The sequence below is a fragment of the Brachycentrus maculatus genome, unplaced genomic scaffold (assembly GCF_059751285.1).
Source record: "Brachycentrus maculatus isolate JH-2025_06_01 unplaced genomic scaffold, ASM5975128v1 h1tg000334l, whole genome shotgun sequence".
Lineage (NCBI taxonomy): Eukaryota > Metazoa > Arthropoda > Insecta > Trichoptera > Brachycentridae > Brachycentrus > Brachycentrus maculatus.
The window spans coordinates 551,426-573,748 of NW_028281083.1; the positions used below are offsets into that span (position 1 = coordinate 551,426).

At 30.6% G+C, this 22,323-nt stretch overlaps 2 protein-coding genes across 2 annotated transcripts; one reads left to right on the forward strand and one right to left on the reverse strand.

Moving 5' to 3' along the window:
- Window positions 1-522: 522 nt before the first annotated feature.
- LOC148304099 (mitochondrial import inner membrane translocase subunit Tim9-like) lies at window positions 523-1,704 on the reverse strand. Its single transcript, XM_088268869.1, has 3 exons — window positions 1,485-1,704; window positions 1,039-1,134; window positions 523-866 (listed from the first exon to the last, which is right to left on the reverse strand). The coding sequence occupies exons 1-3, from the start codon at window positions 1,536-1,538 to the stop codon at window positions 738-740; spliced, it is 279 nt and encodes a 92-aa protein (XP_088124995.1). The 5' UTR covers window positions 1,539-1,704; the 3' UTR covers window positions 523-737.
- A 1,177-nt stretch (window positions 1,705-2,881) lies between these two features.
- On the forward strand, window positions 2,882-10,104 carry BBS9 (Bardet-Biedl syndrome 9). The gene is made up of 12 exons (XM_088268838.1): window positions 2,882-3,354; window positions 3,768-3,856; window positions 3,935-4,199; window positions 4,278-4,395; window positions 5,419-5,560; window positions 5,788-6,099; window positions 6,415-6,906; window positions 7,907-8,247; window positions 8,384-8,559; window positions 8,642-8,768; window positions 8,840-9,059; window positions 9,207-10,104. The coding sequence occupies exons 1-12, from the start codon at window positions 3,098-3,100 to the stop codon at window positions 9,368-9,370; spliced, it is 2,703 nt and encodes a 900-aa protein (XP_088124964.1). The 5' UTR covers window positions 2,882-3,097; the 3' UTR covers window positions 9,371-10,104.
- Window positions 10,105-22,323: the final 12,219 nt, after the last annotated feature.

The window sequence follows — 22,323 nt, forward strand, 5'->3', positions numbered from 1 at the left end:
TATACCACTAAGCTTTCTAATTAAAACTCTAGTTTATTTAAAATCATGTTAAATATGTTTGTACTAAATAAATTACGTGTATCACCTTGGCTTGTTTGATTTATTAATAAAATATTTTTTTCTATTCATGTTTGTAAATCATCGGCTTTCCTGTTTTCATTTTCAAATAAATCCTACGCAAGGTGTGTAAAAAAAGTAATTTTACAGGCTTATCTGTTACAGAGATGTCCTATGTAAAGTTAAGCTTGGATAGGGAATGAAGGTACGACAATACATCACTAATAAATCTTTAATTCATTTGCATTGATTAGTAGGAATCAACCGTACAACAACAGTTTTACAGTAGAGTCTACCCAACAACCTTATAGCACCTGCCATAGTAATGATCAGGTAAACTAGTAGATACACCCACTTATTAATCAATATAAACAACACAAGGCGGTGCACGGACCATGCAATGTCTTTTGAAAATGGTCCACTAGTTTAGACGCAAAACACACTTTAGAAATAAAACAAATTACATATTTATTATAACTAAAAATCTTTTATTTATAGTAAAACTAAAATTAGGTAACAACTTATAATAAATTACAAGTAAATAAGCCAAGTTTGAAATAAGTTACGAATGTTATAGAATGAATTGTAAGCCAAGGAAATTTAATGAACGGATAGACACACTAAAACTGTGAGAAGTATTTAGATAAATGAAGAGATGTTTTCAAAATCTGTTGTGTCGATTAACCACCCATTTTCTGTGCCATCGCCATTGCATTTTCATTAGATATCATCTGGAATTCTTGAAATCTTTGTGATATCCGTTGATTCATCTTCAAAAACTTTTCCATGCAGTTCAAAGCACATGTATCCTAATGAAAAAAAATCCATTAGTATAATCAAATCATATTGAAACACATATCAGTGAGACTCGTTAGTATAAGTTTATATAATTTATTTAGATACTTTCAATAAGTCTCTTGCTTTTGGTGACCAATTAATTATGTTTTACGACTTGTTCACATAAAATACTAAAATATTTACCTCCGATTTTTTTACAATCCGCGATGTAAAGTCATGCACACAGTCCACGAAGCATAGTTCTGAAAGTTTGTTGTATGATACAACAAATTCTTTAAACTGAAAAAAGAATATATAATTAATTAACTCCTTGTTCAAAAAATTAGTTGATTGAAAATAATGTTAAAGTGATATAACACGATTACGGAATGGTATGAGATGTTACGGATAAAAGTTAAAACGTGTTAAGAGACGAAATTCATACAAGTCACATAATTAATTTACATATTTAATTTACTCCTTGTTCAAAAAATAAATTAACTGAATATTGTTGAAGTGATATAATACGATTGCAAAATGGGATAAGATGTAATGGACAAAAGTTAAAGCGTACAAAAAGACAAAATTCACACAAGTTACAAAATTACTACCACAATAAAGTTAGAATTCAATTGTAAGGAGCATATTACCGATTTGATTTGGTCAGCCTCTGTAGTTTCGGGGGATGCTGCAGCTTGTGACATTTTTTCTGTTATGTATTTATTAGAATGTGTTTAATTGGAAGAAAACGGATATTTTATGTTATATTTCCCAAATTTTATGTAACTTAACCTCAAAGCCGCTTTATGTTATCCAGAATGACACTGGCTGACCCATTTATCTGTGGTATCCACAAACCAAAGACTAACTAATTTATCTTTAGCACTACACTTAATAATCTATGGATCTCCACCTAATCATATTGTTGCGGTTGTCATAAGTAGGTACTACCTAGGTAAAACGGAGGCGGTAGTTTTGTGTGGTGACCGGGGCATGCGGAGAACAGCAAATGGAAGGTGTTCGTTACAAACTCACAAGAGGGTTCACATATTAGGGGGTGGTTCTGAATCACAAATTATCAATTAAGAACCTTATCAGCTATGTAGTAAACAAGGTTAATATATCGGGACAATCATATATTGCCAAACATCAGGGGGTCGAAACTATCTAAACGAATGACTTTGGTTATGGCGGTACAGTCGTTTATCATGTACGCAGCGCCTGTATGGGATGTGCACTCACTCGAGAACATTACTAAGACATGTTACAAAAAAGGACAGAGACCAATGACTTTGAGGGTCTGCTGTGCATACAGAACTGATGCCGCACTAGTGGTTGCAATAATGATTCCTGCGAATCTGTTAGCAGAGGAGAGAAGACGTCTATATAGATTGGACCCACTGATCACTGAAGATGTCAAGAGACGGGAGAAAGAAATAACTGCAAATTTAGCAAGAAGAACTCCTTAAAAAGAAGATGGACCCGCAAGCTTATCATGGCAATGCCACTTTTCAAATGAGGCAGTGCATATCTAGACATGGTGTCCTTGGAGCATTACTTCATAAAATACAAGAAGTCCCGATCGCAGGATGTTCATACTACCCATTGGAGATAGATGACGCTGAGCATACCCTATTTCAAGTTTGGAAGATAGAACCAGGAACGAGGCGAGCTGGTCACACTCTTGGGTGGTGAGATTGCCACGAATACGCTTATTAACTAAATGTTGAAGTCACAGGGCTCATGGAGTTGTATGGAGAGGGTGATTGGGATAAATAAGAAAGAAAATCGATAGACTTTGCAGCCTCGGGTAGATCGCAAGTTAAAAACCTATTAGGTATCCACGGTGAAAACGGAACACGGGAGACTAATAATTAAGTGGAAATTTAATCTTTATTTGTGGTACCATTTGCTTATTCGTTTTTTTTTTAAATTAAAAAAGTTCATAGTTTTTTTTGGTAATCTGCTAAATAATTGAAAAAAAATCACGTAGTTCATCTAGCCGTTCGTAGTTTGACAGAAAATTCCATTGACGTTTGACATTTCTTGTAAACAAATCGAACAAATCGGCTAGATCGAATTAGTTACAGTCTGTGGGGTAGATTATATAAATTAGTTAGTCTGTGGGCTAGATTAGCTGGAGTTGTTGGTTTAATAATTTTATTTCTCAATAAGTCACTTTAATTTAAAACCGGAATTTATTTAGATAAGAGATTTTGGACGAATTAAAATCACCTATGGAATAAAATTAGAATGAATAATCATGTCGCTGTTCAAAGCAAAAGAATGGTGGTCAAGTGGAACAGTTATCCCCGAAGATGTTGGAGATTATTTTAATAATGGCTCTCTCATAACGAGTCAGCTCGGCGTTGAGGGTTCTGGCGACAATATAATTATAGGAGATACCAATGGCTTACTCCAGATCTTTAAACCTCACGGAGATTACCAACCGACACACGTCATATTGGAATATGCTACAAATGAACCAATTATACAAATAGATACTGGAAAACTTGTTTAGTAATAAATTAATTGAATTTTTATAAATAATTTACTATTCTAAAAAAAAAAACCCTTTGCTCGCTATTTGGCATTTAAAAAAAAAGGGTTATGAATTATACACGCATTTGACAATATTAATTTTATAATTTTATTTTATGCACTTATTTTAGAGATTGTCTTCACACTTAAGTGTTTAGTATATTTTGCCGTCATATGTAAGGCCTCTAAGGTTCAGTCCTTCCATAAGTCACTTTTTTTTATACATTTTATTAATCTAACATCTTATCGTAGACAGGAATCTGAAGTAAATTTTATTAGATGTTCATGTAATTTAACTTAGATATTACCACATCCATCCATTGCAGTTTCCTGTGGACCATTGGATGTGGTGAAGGGAAATGAAAAATAATATTAATTTTTGAAATTTGCAGTGGTTCGGACAAAGAAAACATTGTTATTCTTCATTCGAAAAAGCTTTCCGTGTATTCCTTATTAACAAAAGATGGACAAGCAGACTTTGGTAGGTTTTTAAATGAGCGCATTTTTATTTGAAAAAATAATCAAAATAATTAATTCACATTATATTTTTTCTTTTTAGGTGACCAGAGTTTTCTCAGTGAGCAGTACCACCACATTTTATCTCGACCAGCATATAGTTTGGTAATTGGACCATTTGGTGGGATAAAGGATAAAGATTTCATGTGTGTGCAGTCTTTGGATGGTGTGCTTATGTTTTTCGAGCAAGATGTCGCCACATATAGTTGTTTTCTTCCCAATGCAGTGTTGCCTGGTCCTATTGTATTCAGTCAGTGCACGGATTCATTTATAACTTGCACACCTAACTGGATGATTGAATCTTACAGGTAATAAACATACACAAAACTTTGAAGATTTATTTACATTTGAAATGTTTTCTTTTTAATATTATCATTTCATTCTAGTTACCATAACTTATCGCAGATATCTGAATCAGAATCTAAATCATATGTCGCTAAAAAAGTTTCTGCAGATTGGATTTACAACATCGGAGAATATATTAAAACTATCCAAAAAATTCAGGTATGTGTGTCCTTGAAGTCATGAATTCTTTACTTATTTAATTTTTTACAAAAATATTAATTATATTAGTAGACAACCACTCATTGATTTTCGGCGAGTGGTTATTTTCTATTATTAACGTTTTTGTAAAAAAATAAATAAGTAAAAATGACTAACCACAAAGTAAATGCTTTAAATATTAATAATATTGAGAATACATAAATTCTTTATTTATTTACAAGATGCCATATCGCATATTTGTATGCATTTACTTAAATCCAAACATTAAATCGTTTTAATGCATCCTCACTGTACCATATTTTCAATTGGAGGGACAGAAGTGAGGGAGGGGAAGAATTAACACTCTTCTGTTTTCAGATTTTTATAAACTTAAATCCACTCGATTAAATATTGAGACATTATGGGCGCTTGTGCACTACAGGAATTTTACCGTCCTGCAGTCCGGTTAACATGATAAAACGGATGATTGGCTCTGATTGGCTTGTGCTTTTGGCCATCTTTCTTCGGATCGGTGCGTGCTCCGGTGCGCGTAAATTCGATCACGCTAAACTGTCGCAGTCGCTTTTATTTAAAAAAACCGGACTGCCGGACTGTAAAATTCCGTGTAGTGCACAAACGCTCTATGGCGGCTTGTGCACTACCCAGAATTTCACCGTCCGGCAGTCCGGTTTTGAAAAATAAAAGCAACTACGACAGTTTACCGTGATGGAATTTATGCGCTACATGTTCACACACCGATCAAAAGAAAGATGGACAAAAGCATAAGCCAATCTAAGCCAATCATCGTTTTAAAACCCTAACTGAAGTATGGACGGTAAAATTCTGTGTAGTGCACAAACGCCCTATGGGTCATCAAAACCCACTATCAATAATGGTAACATGTCCCGACGTATTAAGATGATATTTAACACGGAGCATTACATTCTTTTGACCAAACATATTCAGTTTTTGTTTGATGAGTAGCTGTAAAGAGAATTTTTTGTTTTTATGCTTGAATTTATGTGCTGTTTTGGTTTCTTTTAGACCTCGACCGCTTCTTGCAGCTTGGTTATGTTGGGTGAAAGATCTCTTTATTGTTTAAATGACAATGGAACACTGAAGTTCATGAAAAGATTTGATTTCGAAGCTGTTTGTTCTCACGCCTATTTAATTGGCTGGTTTTATGGTGAGATTTTTTTACTAATAATTTTCTTTCTACTGACTTACCCATATCAATCACAATAAGGTTTTCCATATTATTGTGAGTGTCTCTATAATAATATCAGTTTTCAAAATTTAATTCTCTAGTAAAAGAGTTTCTGAGATGATTTGAGTTGAAATATTTGATTCCATTTTAAGATTATTAAAAAAATTTAAAAGATTTGTTTTTGGTGTTTTTTTACTATGTTGTAGATCCTAGTGCTCGATTGATGGAAATGGTGGTATCTGAAACATCGGCCCTGCTGATATATGAGCAAACAACATTATTGTGGTCATGCCAGTTAACATTTTTGCCTCGCACAGTGTGTAGAGGCTTTTTTTCCTATTTGCCTGGCTCTATCGTTATGTTATCTGATAATGGAGAGGTGAAATGCCTGTTCTTGGGCACGGAACCAGAGCTATTCACCGCGCCGCCTCTTATTGAATCTGAAATAGATTTTGACAAAGCACAGGAGGAACTAGATACTATACAGAATGTGATCAATAGTCAATATGATGTTGGAGGTAAATATTGGATTATTATTTGTAATTTATTTACAAAAGTATGTAATAAAAATAAATATATAAATATATAAATATATCTCATAAGCTACATTATTATGCATAAAAACTATAGCAATTTGTCAAAATTATTTTACTTATTTATTTTTTTACAAAAATGTTAATAAAATTAGTATATAACCACTCACCGTGAGTGGTTATATACTAATTTTATTAACATTTTTGTAAAAAAATAAATAAGTAAAAATGACTAACCACAAAGTAAATGCTTTGAATATTAATAATATTGAGAATAAAATTATTTTATGTTATTTTCAGAAATCAACTTAATAAATAAAGCAGCCGAAAGAGAGTTACCCTTTTTTGTGAATATCTCTCCTAATTTGGAACCAAGCGATTACAAAATAGCTACTGTTATTGAAAATGAAAATTTTAATACATTCTTGAAATGTTCAGTGGAAGTAATAATAAAGCCGTTTAATAAAAGTGACATAAAGTCAGTACAAGTGGCATTTATTGCTCAGTACCCATTGCTTTGTTCAAATCCAAAGGAAGATTTTACCCTTATTTTAGATGAATTGCGGACAGTTACACATGTTTTTATTGGAAGTGAAATATCAACACCTAGTCTTAGTATCACTGTTGTGTTGTTATTTATCAATTCATTGGGAAACATTCGCACACTGAATAGAAAAGTACAGTTGCCTTTAAAATTAGTGAGTCAGCCTATTAGACCGCTAAAGGAATCCAAGTATAAAATCACTTTGACAGTTGATAAACCCCTGGTCGAGTTATTAGACCTTTATAAAGGTATGTATAATCTTTGGAATTGCATTAACCTGTCCGGGAGTGAGTTCCTGCGGACAAAACTGTATCTGGGGAGTCAGTTTTTTTGCTATTTTATTTTTACTTTTTATAATTTTATATCAAAATCGATGCTATGAGAAATATATTCTCTTGAATATTTTTTTGTTGTTTAAACCAATAAACACGATTTATCAAAACTTCAATAATTTTGCCGTAAATCATGTTTTAAACGTGTTTTGATATAAATCATGTCACAAATCATATTTTGTACCGGCCGTACATGTACAGCCATACTCCCGGACAGGTTAAATATGATGTATAGAGAGTGCCATCAAGTAGTGAATGATTTGTTTATTGAATAATTTACTACATAAAATAAAAATTTTCAAAATTGCAATTGACATTCACATTAGGCTGAATAAATTATATCAGTCACTTATTTATTTTTTTACAAAAATGTTAATAAAATTAGCATATAACCACTCACCGAGATTTTTACGTCTACCGGTTTCGAGACGTACGTTTCGAGACGTATTTTGTGTAGGTTTGAGTGTGTAAATGGTGCTATGGTGGTGAAGGGTAGTATTGTTTGCATGCTGTGTTAGTGATTGTCCTGACGAAGAGACGGGTACGTCTCGAAACCGGTAGACGTAAAAATCTCGGTGAGTGGTTATATACTAATTTTATTAACATTTTTGTAAAAAAATAAATAAGTAAAAATGACTAACCACACAGTAAATGCTTTAAATATTAATAATATTGAGAATATATCAGTCAAATTGCCACCTTCGACATTGATCCGAGGTTCATTTTGTTGTTGGCAACCTTTTATAATGTGGTGCAGGATTTTTATCAAATTATTAGAATGTTGGCTTTCGAATCAGCAAGAGACTGGAAGATTGTTAGCACTAGAAAAATGTTGGGTAGTGTCCACTTCACTATGGCTCGCCTTATATGTTGTTTTTTAATTCAGAAAAGTCAATAATTAATAAATCTTTTTCAGATTTTGATTTAAACATTTTAACAGATGTCGGCGGAACTAATAATGCGATTGCTTTTGAAAATATCAATGGCTCTGATTTTCCCGTAACAATAATATCAGCAAAATCATCTCAGCGCTACAGACTTCAGAGTGACGGAGTTATCTTAATGAATATAGTGTTATGTGACCTAGTGGAACGTCTGAAATCACATTTTAAGATCAAATCTAAACCACAATCTGATGAAAATAGCAGAGTGGTTAAAATTCTTCTTTATGGAAGTGTTTCATCGGACATCATTCAGTATTTTACGCAATTTATCGAAAGACATATTCTTCTGCGTAAAAGTTTATTCGATGCTGAGGTTGTGAAATTGTATGTGTTAAATGCACCTTTAACGATAGTAGTTAGCACATTAGATTGGTAATAAAACTGATAAAATACTCATAAAATGTTTTTCGAATGAAGTGAAAATAAAGTTTGTTAAACATTTTTTTTAGAAATCATTGGATATATTGCAATCTCAATGTATATTGATACAGAAAAGGTTATTGGTAAAATATAGAGAAAAGCCTCCGGCTTCATGCGAGGGAGTTTATTTTTTATTACAAGACACCTACAAACGAATTGGTAAAAAAACGTCGGAAATCCAAACCCTGCAAGCTGAAGTTATGAAGTAAGCCCACCACTTTGAATTTGGTAATTTATGAATAATTTACCAATAAATATTGCATTATTTTTTTTATTGAATTTTTCAGGTGTGGGATAGAAGTCAGTGGCTGTGTTCACTTGATTTTTCTTGCTTTCGACTTATTAGAACAAAATGAAAGTTTTCAGCAGATCAAAAGTGCATTGAATCCAGATATTTTGCACCATGAGCAGCAGGTTATTTGATATTATTTTCAATATAAATACTTTTTTAAGTAGTTTGTTTCTTACGAATGTCTATTTTCTAGGATTGGGAAGAAAGTATTTCACACGGTGTCATTCATCTTTTAAGAAATGTTTTTTCTAAAAGTGACAAAGAACGAGATAAGTTGGTGCCTTTCAATCAATGTGATATTATAACAGAATTCGACAGCAAAAAGTTTATTAAGTACATTAACTTACTGATTGATAGAGCTTTAAAAAAGTATGGGAAAGCTGACGAACACAAAGATATCAGCGAACAAACAGGTATATAATATTGAACTATTTAAAAAAACATTAACCTCCATACTCAGATATTTTTACATATTTATTATTGTTCACATAGTTTTACCAATGGTATTCTTTAATTTCTCATTGCTATAGTTTTAATTGACTGTATTTTTTATTCTTTAGATTTGGATTCCAAAAGTAACGAACATTTAAATACATTGGAAGAAGATAGTAAAACAAATTCCAATAATGAAAATATGTTGGAAGTTCCTCAAGGATCGATTCTTGGATACAACAGGAAGCCTATTTTGACAGCCAGATGGGAAAAACAACAAATAGAAAATTAAAAAAATTGTCATTGGAATTTTTTTTTGTGATTTATTATACATATATTTTTTCTTAATTTAACAATAAGAGAACAAAGAAGAACATATCGCTCACTCGTTTCAACAACGTCATATATCAAAAATTGTCAATTTTCAGTTGTGCATGTTTTCGGAATGCCTAGAAAATGTACTATATCCCAGAAAAAGCTGTATATTTTTAACTTAATATTTACCCACTACAGGGCAGAAAGTGTTTTTGCATTTTGAAGAAAAGGTATAGTTTAATTATTTTTTTAAATATACTAAATATTTTTCAAATGGAGAAAAAACATTCAGGTTTTACCTAAAAATATCTGTTGCACTGTAAAAAGTTCAATAAGTGGCTTGATATTTATTTTTAATAAATTTAATTATATTTTTTAACTTTAAAATCGATCTCCTGAAATTTTTTTTGTTGATATATGACGTTGTTGAAAGGAGTGAGCGATATGTGAAACACAAATTTATTGTTTAAAGAGTTTTACCTTACCTGGTTTTAATTCATAATTTTTAAAAATTCAATTAAATTGATTGGATAAAAATCTTGAATTATAAATGTAATGTTCTGTAATATAATTTATGATTGCATACTAATGTACTTACTCCTTTCTGTTTTTAATTAATACATATACTTATACATCTAAATTTAAATGTATTAATATCTTATTATCTTACAATTGCTATTAAAATTCTAGTCATCGTCTGTTGTATTCCAATGCACATTTCTTTGTCTGTTGTTACATTAAATAAATTTACGAATGTAAACTATTTATTCTTCATTTCCTTTCGATCCCTTCCTACCTTCCTTTTCTCAACGCAATAAGTAGAATAAAAAGGTGTATTGATTTTTTTGTTTGCATCAATATAATAACACAGTCAAAAGGATAGTTAAAGAAAAAATACTAAATTAAAAAGTATCTGTAGCCTCCGAAAATATAATACTCGAGTGGTAAAAAATAACTGTTTTATTCGTAATTTAATCATGGCATAAACCATAAAGTGAATGCTGAAACAATAAAAACATTAAAAAATAATGCTTTAAAATTATACCCTATATTAAAAAATTGTATTCTGGTACTACATATGTACTTTTATGTGTTGACATATGGTATGCAGTGATTATAAACAATATATGTTTTGAAATTAATTAATTCCATTCGATGTTAATTATTGGCATTCGACTTGCGACTAACGTGGCACGTGTCTCGCCAGAAACAGTCATCCGTCGCCAGATTTTTTATAATTTCCAGTAAATCGATCTTTCTTCAGGCATCACGACGAGACGCGAGTAATAAACTCAGAAAATTGCTGTCGCGTGGGAACTTGTCTAGTATATATAATATTACATTCGTGTATTTCGATTAACGTAATTGATGCATTCGAATTGTTCTTAAAACGAATAAAACCTTGTAAAATTGTTGGTTAATAATTTTTACATTTTTGACATAAAAACGTGCGTTTGAAATCAGTCACAATTTTTACTTAAGGGGTAACTCTCAATCTGGATGATTCAGTATGCGAGCGGCTACGTGAGGATGATTAAAAATATGTATATTAGAATTGTATTGGGATTTGACTTTTTTAGAATAAATACTGGAAAAATATTTTTATATGTTTTTTAAAAACTTTTAATATATATTTTTTCAAAACCAAACATTTATTTCAAAGAAAAAAATACTTTTTCCATACACGAAATGGTATTTTAAGCAAAAATTCAATTACGTCAATTTTTACCTGCGTTTAAATAAAATTAAATATGGGTTTATCGTATATTGGACCTTAAACAAAAAAATAAGTTTTGTTATTTGTACGATGCATAAAAAACCAGCTCTAGATAAAATTTTAACAACTAATTTGACCGATTTTTTCGAAATTCTATGTGCGACGAATAGTTTGTAATTTTTTTCATTGCATTGAGATATACGTAATTATGCTTTATAACAAAAACTGCCCTCAATTATTTAATTACCCATAGTAATCAGGACGTTTTTTGTGCGTGAACCTCAGTGTAGGTATCGTATTGTAGAATAATATTTTACATTTCTTAACATTACTCCTTATTGTTGGGCAATCAGCGTAGCACATCTAAAATAGAAAATTATTTATAGATTCATAATTTTTAATGAAAATGAAACTAATATTTTTACTCGACTGCGTCTGTAATTCGGATGCTATTATTTGAGTTATATATATATATATATTTTTCTCCACCCAAAAAGATATTCGCATTGAATCAAGTATTTACGGAATATATCTAATTTTGTTCTATTTCGACAAAAAAGAAATAAAATTGATGCTTCTCTATCTCCTGCACGAAGATGAGAAAGTAAACTGATCTAGCTATAGATAAATATCTTCTTCATCTTCCAACCCTTATCCGCACCCCCATGGTGCATAGGGCACTGCATCATATGAACGCAGTGTTATTTTGATCATAAACACACAAAGGAAAAGTGATCAGCCCCCCGCTTCGGGTACCAGTCCTGAGTAATATTGAATAAATATTAGAGTGAAAATGTATATATATATATATATATATATATATATATATATATATATATATATATATATATATATATATATATATATATATATACACACACACACACAAATATAACTAAAATAGTTATTTTATCTACGTAATAAATCTTTTGGTTCGTCTTTGAAAAAAGTTTAAACTTACTCAAAAAAGAAAATGATAGAGTTTAAAGATATTTATTGGCCAATCATTTTAATGATATTTCTGATAAAACGTGTAATGGGGTATGATTACACGAGGTAATGAAGCGCATTACCTTGGAAGCTGGATCTCCGCTTTGTCACAACCTTTCGTCGTTTACATGCCATTTAGCCATTAAGTGCCCACTCTTTAACTTCACTAAGCAATAAGAAATACGGCCCCGTCCAGCCAAAAGCATCCAAGTGCCAAAATCCAATATTGAGTTTTAAATAGATAAATACACCAATACTTTAATCGGTATTTATTTATTAATTATTAATTTACACATATTATATACATACATAAGTCACATATATAATATTTCCGTATTTCCATTTCTTATCTTGGGACATGGGATTCAGGTTAAGACTGAAAAACAAATAAGAAAACATGGGGCAAAAACATGTTTAAAGGAAAAAAGAGAAAATATAACTAATCACCTACACACATATCTTCCCATAAAGTATTTTTCCAGTTCATGCATTTTGGATCCCTGACTGGGTTCTATTGAATCATCTGACTGGGGTCAAGCGGCTTCTGTCAGCAACTGTTTTTCTTTTATTTCAAGATTTATTTTTATTAAAATTGGTATATATTCGATTTTAGTAGATTTTAGTATTTGCAGGTGGATAGAAAAGATGATAAAAATACATCAGAGCAATTGAAAATAAATCTTTTGATATTTTTTGTAATTTTTTTTCAGTTTGAGGGAAATCGAACGGTCAACATTAGTTTTGCAGTCAAACATTTACAGAAGTATGCTACAACGCACATCTAACGCATATAATAAAACCGCGAATTTTAGCAACTAAGGTATTATTGGCAGCATTGACTGTCATTTTTGTACTTTCTATTTTTAGTTAAAAGAGAAATATTTGTGTCCCTATTTATAAACAAAAATATTTTAATTCCATAATATTTTGTCTAAGCGGTACATGGTATCAAATTAAAGTATAATGGGTTCGAACCCAGAAAATCTTATTCAGAGTCTGCGACACTAACCGCGGGACCATAACTCGACATTACTAAAAATTAGCATTTGTTTTATTTTAAGTTTACATATACTTCACACTACCTAATGCTAATTACACTGTACTTATATATCGAATAGAAAAAAATTCACAAAGGAAAAAAAAACCTTTGCATAATCCTGACAAAACATAAAAAAAACATCAAAACAAAAAACATCTAATCATGTCATGTAATTAGATAGAAATTGCCTCCCTAAAATGAAATAGATCCACCTCCCTTGACAGGCTATTCAGCAGACCAATTATCCGCCCCACAGGGATTACTAACGGTAAATTAGTCTTGTGCGTAATTATGTGCTTAAGATACCAGAAGTCACTTAAATATTAAAAACACATTTGCTCTTGTTAAAGCTTACCTATTTTGAATAAATCTTTAAACCTAAAGCACTAAAAAAATAGCACAACTTCTCAAAAGGCAATGTAATTTTGTAGCCCTTATTGATCGAACATTGCCTTTGGACTAGAAGTCGATGTAACAAATAAAACTTGTCATTACCATACATATTTCCCTGTAAACTATGTCGGTATAACTAGGTAAACTGTAATAATTAGGTTCCCTAATAATGGAGCTTGAAATAACACTATTTGTTATAATAATAGTGTTATTCAAAAAATATAACTAAAGGAATTTCAAAACTTCAAACCTTTTTATTCCAACCCTGATTTTGTTTGGAGGATAAACGTAGAATAAGCAACGTTCGTTACAAGGTTTCCTTTAGGCCAATCGAGGTTTGGTCGGATTTACCCATCTCCTTTATATTAACAGAATATTACTTTATAATTATATTTTTGCACTTAGAGACTTTTGTACAACGAATACAAGATGTTCGTATCAAGCCGCAGAAGCTATCAATTGTAAAACAGGATTATTGCAATATATGTACATATTAATTTATGATTGCGGACGAAATTTATATTTTATTCATAAACAATTTTAATTTCATGCATGGATTAACAAAGTCGTGGACTTAATTCTCATAAATTTACTCTGTCAATTATTAATTTTGGAAGAAAAAGAAAACCAAGATTTTTTATTTTTCAATAGTTGTTATCAGTATAGTGGTCTCCCTTCTCTATTACTTTCTTTAAAATATGTATCATATTTAAATGGTTGGCAAGAAACATTTTTTAAGCGCAGTATTAATTATACACAACAATGAATAATTATTAATATATTTATATAAGACCCGATTATCAATAGCCCGTAACTTAATTTTCTTTGAGCCTAGGTAACATTTAACGTAATTGATTTTTTTTCTTTAAACACCGTTTTTGTAGTGGAAAAAAATAAGTTTTACTTCGAAACAATTATATGGTTTTGAAAAGAAAAGATTTATTGACAAGTAAGGAGTTAAAATAAATATATATATGTTTTTTAATTTTTCAATATATATTTAAAAAATGTGCATAGAGACTCGTTTGGCTTACAGTCGAATACTTACTGAATTAGATGTTCGCGAGTTTCCTATTGATGGTGAGATAATACATGATTTTGTTTAAAATGTGCTTTAATTTTAAATTATGAAAATAAGTAAATCATATAATGCGTTGTAGTTATTGAAATATCTTGAAAGTTAATTAGGAATGATGTGAAAGTATTCTCCGATCATGTATGTAAGTAAAATTAATTCATAATGATAGCTTCATAGGTTCCAGTAAGAAAAGGCATACCGTACAATTACGTATAACATAATGGCGATGGATAGCCTTCTTTGCATACTTTGTAAGTGAGATTTAAAACAAGAAAAGTACAACGTAATGACAGCCAAGTTCCGCAGGGCTAACACCTCTCAACAGATATTAATGTGGCTGTCTAGATAAAATGCCGTCGTCCGTCGCATTATTTTCCATCAAAATTATGTTTAAAAGTACAGACTCAATTATGTTAAGTTAATGCAACAAGAATCCGTTAAAAACTGCATTGTATTTATAAAAAAAAATAATTAACATATTCTAAATTCGTAATCATTTAAAATACTTTTAGTTATAATAATACAAACTAGGCTACTTAAAAAATCTGACCATATATTTTTTATTCTAACAGACTAGCGAAACCCCTTGCTGCATCGTATGCGTTAATTTCAATGCACACTTCGATAAAATAATTTTTTGATTTCGTAACATTTTCAAGTTTTTTTCTTTTGGAACTGGTAAATTATTTTTGCTTTCAGCCTTCTCTACCTCTTTGTATATGATTCCATCTTCAGGGGAAATGGCCCGATCGTTAAATAAATTTATTTCACCCTTTGAGCAATTAAAAGAACACAGCCATTGAAAATTTTAAATTTTGATTACACACTCTTGAAAAGGTTCGTTACTTCGTTACGGAGGGGTGGATTCTATACATTATGATCTGGAGTAAATTAGAGAATAATTCCTTTGTCGAGGCTTGTGGCACTACGAGACTAAGTACTATTATTCAAGTACACTATTATTTTATTCATAGTTGTTGTCTCATAGGCCCGAGTACGCACCGTTGGCGACAAACGGCGACACTTTGTCGCCAATAGAAGGCTGTATCAATTACATTAGCGCACATAAAATATATTTAAAAAAAAGTACTTACTTGTATATGAGATACATGTGTATGTATAAGTTTACAGGTTTCTCAACAGTACAAAACATCAAATCTTAAAATTGTCCCGATGCCAGAAAAATAAGCAAATTGAAAGAAAAGAGGGACGTACGCATGTTAGTAAGTAGACTTTAGTAACTCTCCGAATAATGCTGTTTCTATGCCGAATCCATTGCTTTTACCATATTCCTAAAACATGGAAATAACTATTTATTTTATTTTAAATCAATTTCATACTATTTTATTGTTCTACAAATGTTATGTGATGTCTAAAAAATGTACTCACAGGGTTTGAGTGTTTTATTCAAAATTCAAAACGTTCGCAGTTAGATATTGTGCGAGTAGAAAATGACTGATATCTCATCAAAACATTGATGTGAACTTTATTCAATATAATATCATGCTCCGTAACTAGATACTAACATATGATAATCGGCGTAAAGTATAACATGCAATCGGCATAATATTAATGGTAAGAAAACGATTTTTAAAAAGAAAAGTTGTAATTTTTTATTATTATTATAATCACAATTATCACCCACAAAGAACCCAACAGTTAACGTCAGTTTTTTTGAATTACAAGAATGTTTAATGTACAGAAATTTTAAAGTCAGGGAGATGTATTAATAATATTAAGGCGCACATAATCTCTCGCCAAATAGATTTCTAGTCAACGGAAATGAAAATATTTTATTTACATTTTAATTTAAATTGGTAGTTGACTGATTGTTATTTTATTTTGAGAAACAAACGCCTTTGTAATGACATCGCTAAAAGAGTTATGACCTACATATATGCTGGGAGTATTTTTATCATTACCTTGGCCTAATGTTCGCGAATATGACAAATAGATTTTTTTGTGGCCAAAGCGATTGATTGAATGTAAAGATAATTTAATAAAACTCGCATATTAAACAAAAGGACAACTTTAACAACAATAATTCCGATGCTTTTAGACCCACGTATCTAGTCAGGAAGCTGTGTTAGTAAGGAAATGTTTTATATTAATGTTTATTTTTAAATCTACGTTCAAGACTAAACAAGATTTGAATGTCATTTTTCGTGTTGTATTAAAAAACTTTGTAGTTATATATATTTATTGCTTGAACGGGTTAAGTACTAAGCAATTCTGTCCCTCAAAAATAATTAATTTGTTCGGACGATCCGTTCGTATTTTTTTTTATAAATAAATTATAAAAATCTAAAATTCTTGATAAGAAGGATTTTCTATAACAGTCTACATAAAAAAATATTTTAGCTCAATTTGGATTCCATAATTTCAGGTGATAGACGTGGCTTTGTAATCTCAAACATCGACAGTAAAGTCGATGATATACGGGCTGATAACGCAGAAAAAGCTTATCATTATTTCAATGGTTATAAAAACATATAAATGTAAAATCTAGAGAATATCAGTGGTTGAATAATTTTCTGAAACCTTTTTTCAAAGATTTTTTTACTGAAATTTTCAATGAATTTAAATCACCAGAAAATATAAACGTAGATTTTTTTATCTAAAAAAAACTTCAAGAAATTTCATTAATATTAATAATTATTTTGAATAATTTATACAGTGCCATTTTTGTTAAATTCTACCTCAAAGGCACTGTGTGCGAAAGATAGTGTTTAAACATTCTTAGAAAGAATCTTTTATAATATCTAAAATGAATGTGAATTATAATTAGAAATTAGGAAACGCGTTGAAAGGGTACAACAGAGTTTTCGTAAAGAAGGTAAATACTGTCCAATCAAAAATAAATAAACGATTGAAATGGTTTGTCCTAAAAGTGTCGGATTGTGGTCCCGTGGTAAGTGTCACGGACTCTTAAGTCAGAGTTTCTCGGCTCGAACCCACTCTACCACAATTTGATATCTATTTCTAATAAAAAGCCGCTTAGGCTCACAGAAATAGTATGAAATTGAAATATTTGTGTAAATAATAAAAACAAAATATTTTTTTAAACAAAACCTATATTTGGCAAAAAAGAACCTATACATACATACAAAGATCTCTAAAAACATTAATAGAAAGATAATAGAGGCCATGAAAATGTGACTTTACCGCAGGATTTTGCGTATCTTGGATAGATCGAACGATGAATGCAGAAATACTAAGCAGAGTCGAGAAAACTCTCCAATAACTAACCTTAATCAAGCAAAAGAAAGTTGAGTACCTGTCACACACCATGAGGCGTGATCGATACTTCTACATGAAATAATGATGGGGAAAGTAGAGTACCGAGAAGGCATAGACAGAAAGAAGAGATACCGGTTTCGCGACATAAGGGGGTGCAGCGGGATTCAACGTACTAAGGATACCTTCCTGTCCGCCTCCGTAGTGTAATGGTCAGCACTCTCGGCTACCGTTCTGGAGGTCCGGGGTTCGATTCCCAAGGGGGGTTAAATAAATATAAGTGATTTTTTGCACTGTAATATTTATTCAATATTACCCTGGACTGGTACCTGAAGCGGAGGGCTGATCACCTTTCCTTCATATGTAAACGATCAAGATAACACTGCGTTGATACGACACAGTGCCCTATGCACCATTAGAGTGCGGATAAGGGTTTTGTTATTTATTATTAAGGATACCTTATATATATATATATATATATATATATATATATATATATATATATATATATATATATATATATATATATATATATAAATATATATATATTTATATATATTTATATATATATATATATATATATATATATATATATATATATATATATATATATATATATATATATATATATATATATATATATATATATATATATATATATATATATATATATATATATATATATATATATATATATATATATATATATATATATATATATATATATATATATATATATATATATATATATATATATATATATATATATATATATATATATATATATATATATATATATATATATATATATATATATATTATTCACCCAACAGATGAGGTATCAATTCAAATGTGTCTCAACTTGATATCGTTATTCCTTTTTTTAAATGAAAGAAGATGGAAATCTGGGCATCGCTAAAGCCAGTCAAATGCTAGGTTGTAAGCTCAGACTTCTATCTTCTTTCATAAAAAAGGGAAGAACTATACATGTTTCATACTAAGTTGAGACGTCTTTAATGTTTTTTAAATATTGTATTAGAACGTTTAGACTTTAAATCCTTCACAGCAATTATAATTACAGGCCTTCGCAAAGTAATATCGGTACCGAGTTTTCAATAACTCGACAATAAACAGCATTCTATTTGACATTTTTTAAGATTTTTTAGTTTGTTGCCAAAATTACATATGTACCAGTTTGATATACTCGCAAAATCAACGTTATTTATACTAACTTCATATGTTTATTTTCTAAGTATGATTACTAACTTCGAACTATGTTTTATTTTGTTAGTAGTGAAATTGGCTTCGAGCGTAAATAAATAAAAGAAAATAAGACGATGTTAGAATAATTATGTAGTTATATGCAAATAAAAAGTGAACGGAACAAATTCTATTGTGTTGTACTTCCTACCCGAGAACAATGATTATGGTTTTTTAATGCACTTTGTCCTAAGCAAGATCAATCCCATTTCGTGTTGCATTGCACCCACTCGTGGAATGCATTACGTGCATATTATTGAATCATAATCATTATTGTTCGATAATCAATCAATACAATAGGTGAAGGATTGATACGACAGGGTATCAAATATCTTGTTTTGAATAATAGGTTTTATTTACTGAGTAAAGTGTGTGTAGGTATAAGTATAGGTAATATAATAAATTATGTCCGCCTCCAAAGTGTTAACTCATTTGGCTACCAAGATGGTGGTTAAAAATATATGTAAGTATTTTTTAACTCTTATATTTATTTAATGTTACCCTGTACTGGATGATCAATAGATGATCAATTCTGTACCCGAGGCACAGAATTGATTATCTTGCCTTCATATAATTAAAGATTAACTTAACATTGAATCAATTTGATGCAGTGCCCTATGCACATTTGGGTGCAGATATGCAAAGGTCAGTAGGACTTTTATTATAATGACTTATATATACATATTTTTTAAATAAAATATCGCGAATTACTGGTGAAAGCTAATTACATATTTATTTTTTTAAAACTTTAAGTCAAAGCAGGTTATTACAAAGATATTTTTAAATGAAAATTATCTCTAAGGTGGTTCACCTCTTTCAATTCAAAGCAGTCTATATAGTCTACTCATAATGATGTGGAAGAATAATTATACAAATATATAATATATATATCCTTGATCGTCCGCCTACGTGGTGTAATGGTCAGCATCCTCGGATACCGTTCTGGAGGTCCCAGGTTTGATTCCCAGGGGGGTTAAATAAATGTAAGTGATTTTTTTCACTCTGACTTGTACCTGAAGCGGAGGGCTGATCACCCTTTCTTCATGTGTTAACGATCAAGATACACTGCGTTTCTATGATGCAGTGCCCTATGCACCATTAGGGTTGAAAAAGAATATATATATATATATATATATATATATATATATATATATATATATATATCTTGCAAGAATAAAGAAATAATTCATTCTAAATACTGTATGACGCGCTGAAAAATGAGCGATATAAAATATGAGAAACATAAAATTTTATAAATCAAAATGAATACAGATGCTCCAAACTAGATTTGATTTAGGTCAAACGAATGAGCCGGTTAGTCATATCCGTGACTAATATTCCTAGCGGCAAGGTTTTCCCAAAGCTCCAGCGAAATAGACTTCACAGACCAGCAACTCGATATTCTGAGTCAATAGGAAGTATTAATTCAAGCTAATCTGGCGTTTTCGCCAGTTATTGTACTAGCACTTTTAGTCGGATTATCCGCTAATTTTATTTTGCTGGGAATGTGTTTTGTCGGTGACACTTTTCGAATGTTAATGGCCATTTTATATTTATGTGTCTGAGCTTTGCAAACATGGGGAGTACATGAAATGGCGGTGTGCTGTGTGACATTTATTACGCTCACTAAAATTATGATTGGGTGCCTTGAAGTTGAAATATTTTCTGTAATAGGTAACCTTTTGACAACATAATACGGTACGTACATAATGTTCAGAATAAATTTACAACGTTACCTACACTTTTTTACGGTACATGTTAATCTTAATGGGCTGACCGAGCTTTTGTTCACCGTTTTTTTCAATTCAATTCTGTGGATCTATTATCGTCTTCAATCGTATGATTATAATTTAATGTTTTAATTTCGTAGTATAAATAAATTTAACATTACTTCTATTCGGTATTTTTTATAATGAACTTTCTAATATCAATCGGCAACTGGGTTTAAATATCAGTCTTAAGAATCAAATGTCTAAAAGCAAAGTAAAAGATATCTAAACAAGTAGCTTAAGTTTTATCATTCATATGGTCTTTTAATAATATAAAGTATTTAAAAAAAATTAACTAATAATTTATAATAAAACAAATGGTATCAAAAAATCTATTTATACAACAAAAACTACCTTGACTCTTACTAAGTACTCGGAAAGGTATATTTAAAAAAAAAACTTACTAACTAACTTACCATCACGCCACTTTTCCTCAGGGGACGGCAAAGAGAATAGAATTCTACACCAATCTGTCTTTGCAAACAATCTTCGCCTCTTCCACATTCATGCATCTCCTCACACATACCCGCCAATTTTTCTAACTCCTGACCTGACCACTTTCAAGTATTTGGAATACTTGATTATGTCAAGTTTTCCTCGATCTTTCTTTGCTTCTATTACCAACCAGATTCGCCTCATACATATTATTTGTTCCTATTTCCTTTGTTTTCGGAAAATAAATAAAATGCTATTTTAAATTTTGTGAAATAATAAAACTAACAGAAAAAGACGATCAACGTTTTTTCTTCTTCTTCTTCTTCTTCTCATTGGTGTAGTTCTTGAGGCCTATTTTTAAGATGGATTAGCCTCCTGCGATGTTGATTCCCAGCTGTCAATACACTATTTTATATATTGAAATATCAAAGTCCGCGACACTAATCACGGAGCCACAAACGGACTAACTGGATAATCCTTTCAACTTCAAACAAAGTGGGGTATAAGTGTGCATGTATTTTATTGAATAATTGATTTCTTTAACAACTATGATTGCAAATTATAAAATAGTAAAATAATTTCATCGATATTGTATTCGTAACATTTATCATTTACTTTTTGCTGTGAGACTGAGGAAATTACCTTATTTAGTGTAATACTTTTTATATGTTCCCCTTTCTCTATATGAATGTAGTTTTTATTTTTATACGAGTTTATACGCTTCTCCGTTGAAGTTCGTGGTGATGGAAAACCCAGTCGCGTGCCAAGAAAGTGTTCCCGACTTCATTTTATGTTCCCTCCAATGTCTGCTATGCTTTTATCGTTATTACAAAAATCTGATAAAATTATAGTGTCACCCACAAACGGCCGAATATGCAAACTTAACACGCTACGCTAAAGTAAAAGAAATTTCGCGTTTTTCCCCTTATTTCTGTACATGGTAAAAAAAACCCCCTAATATAGGGGTGATAAAAATATACAAAGGGAGCATTCACATTTCTTTAATATATGT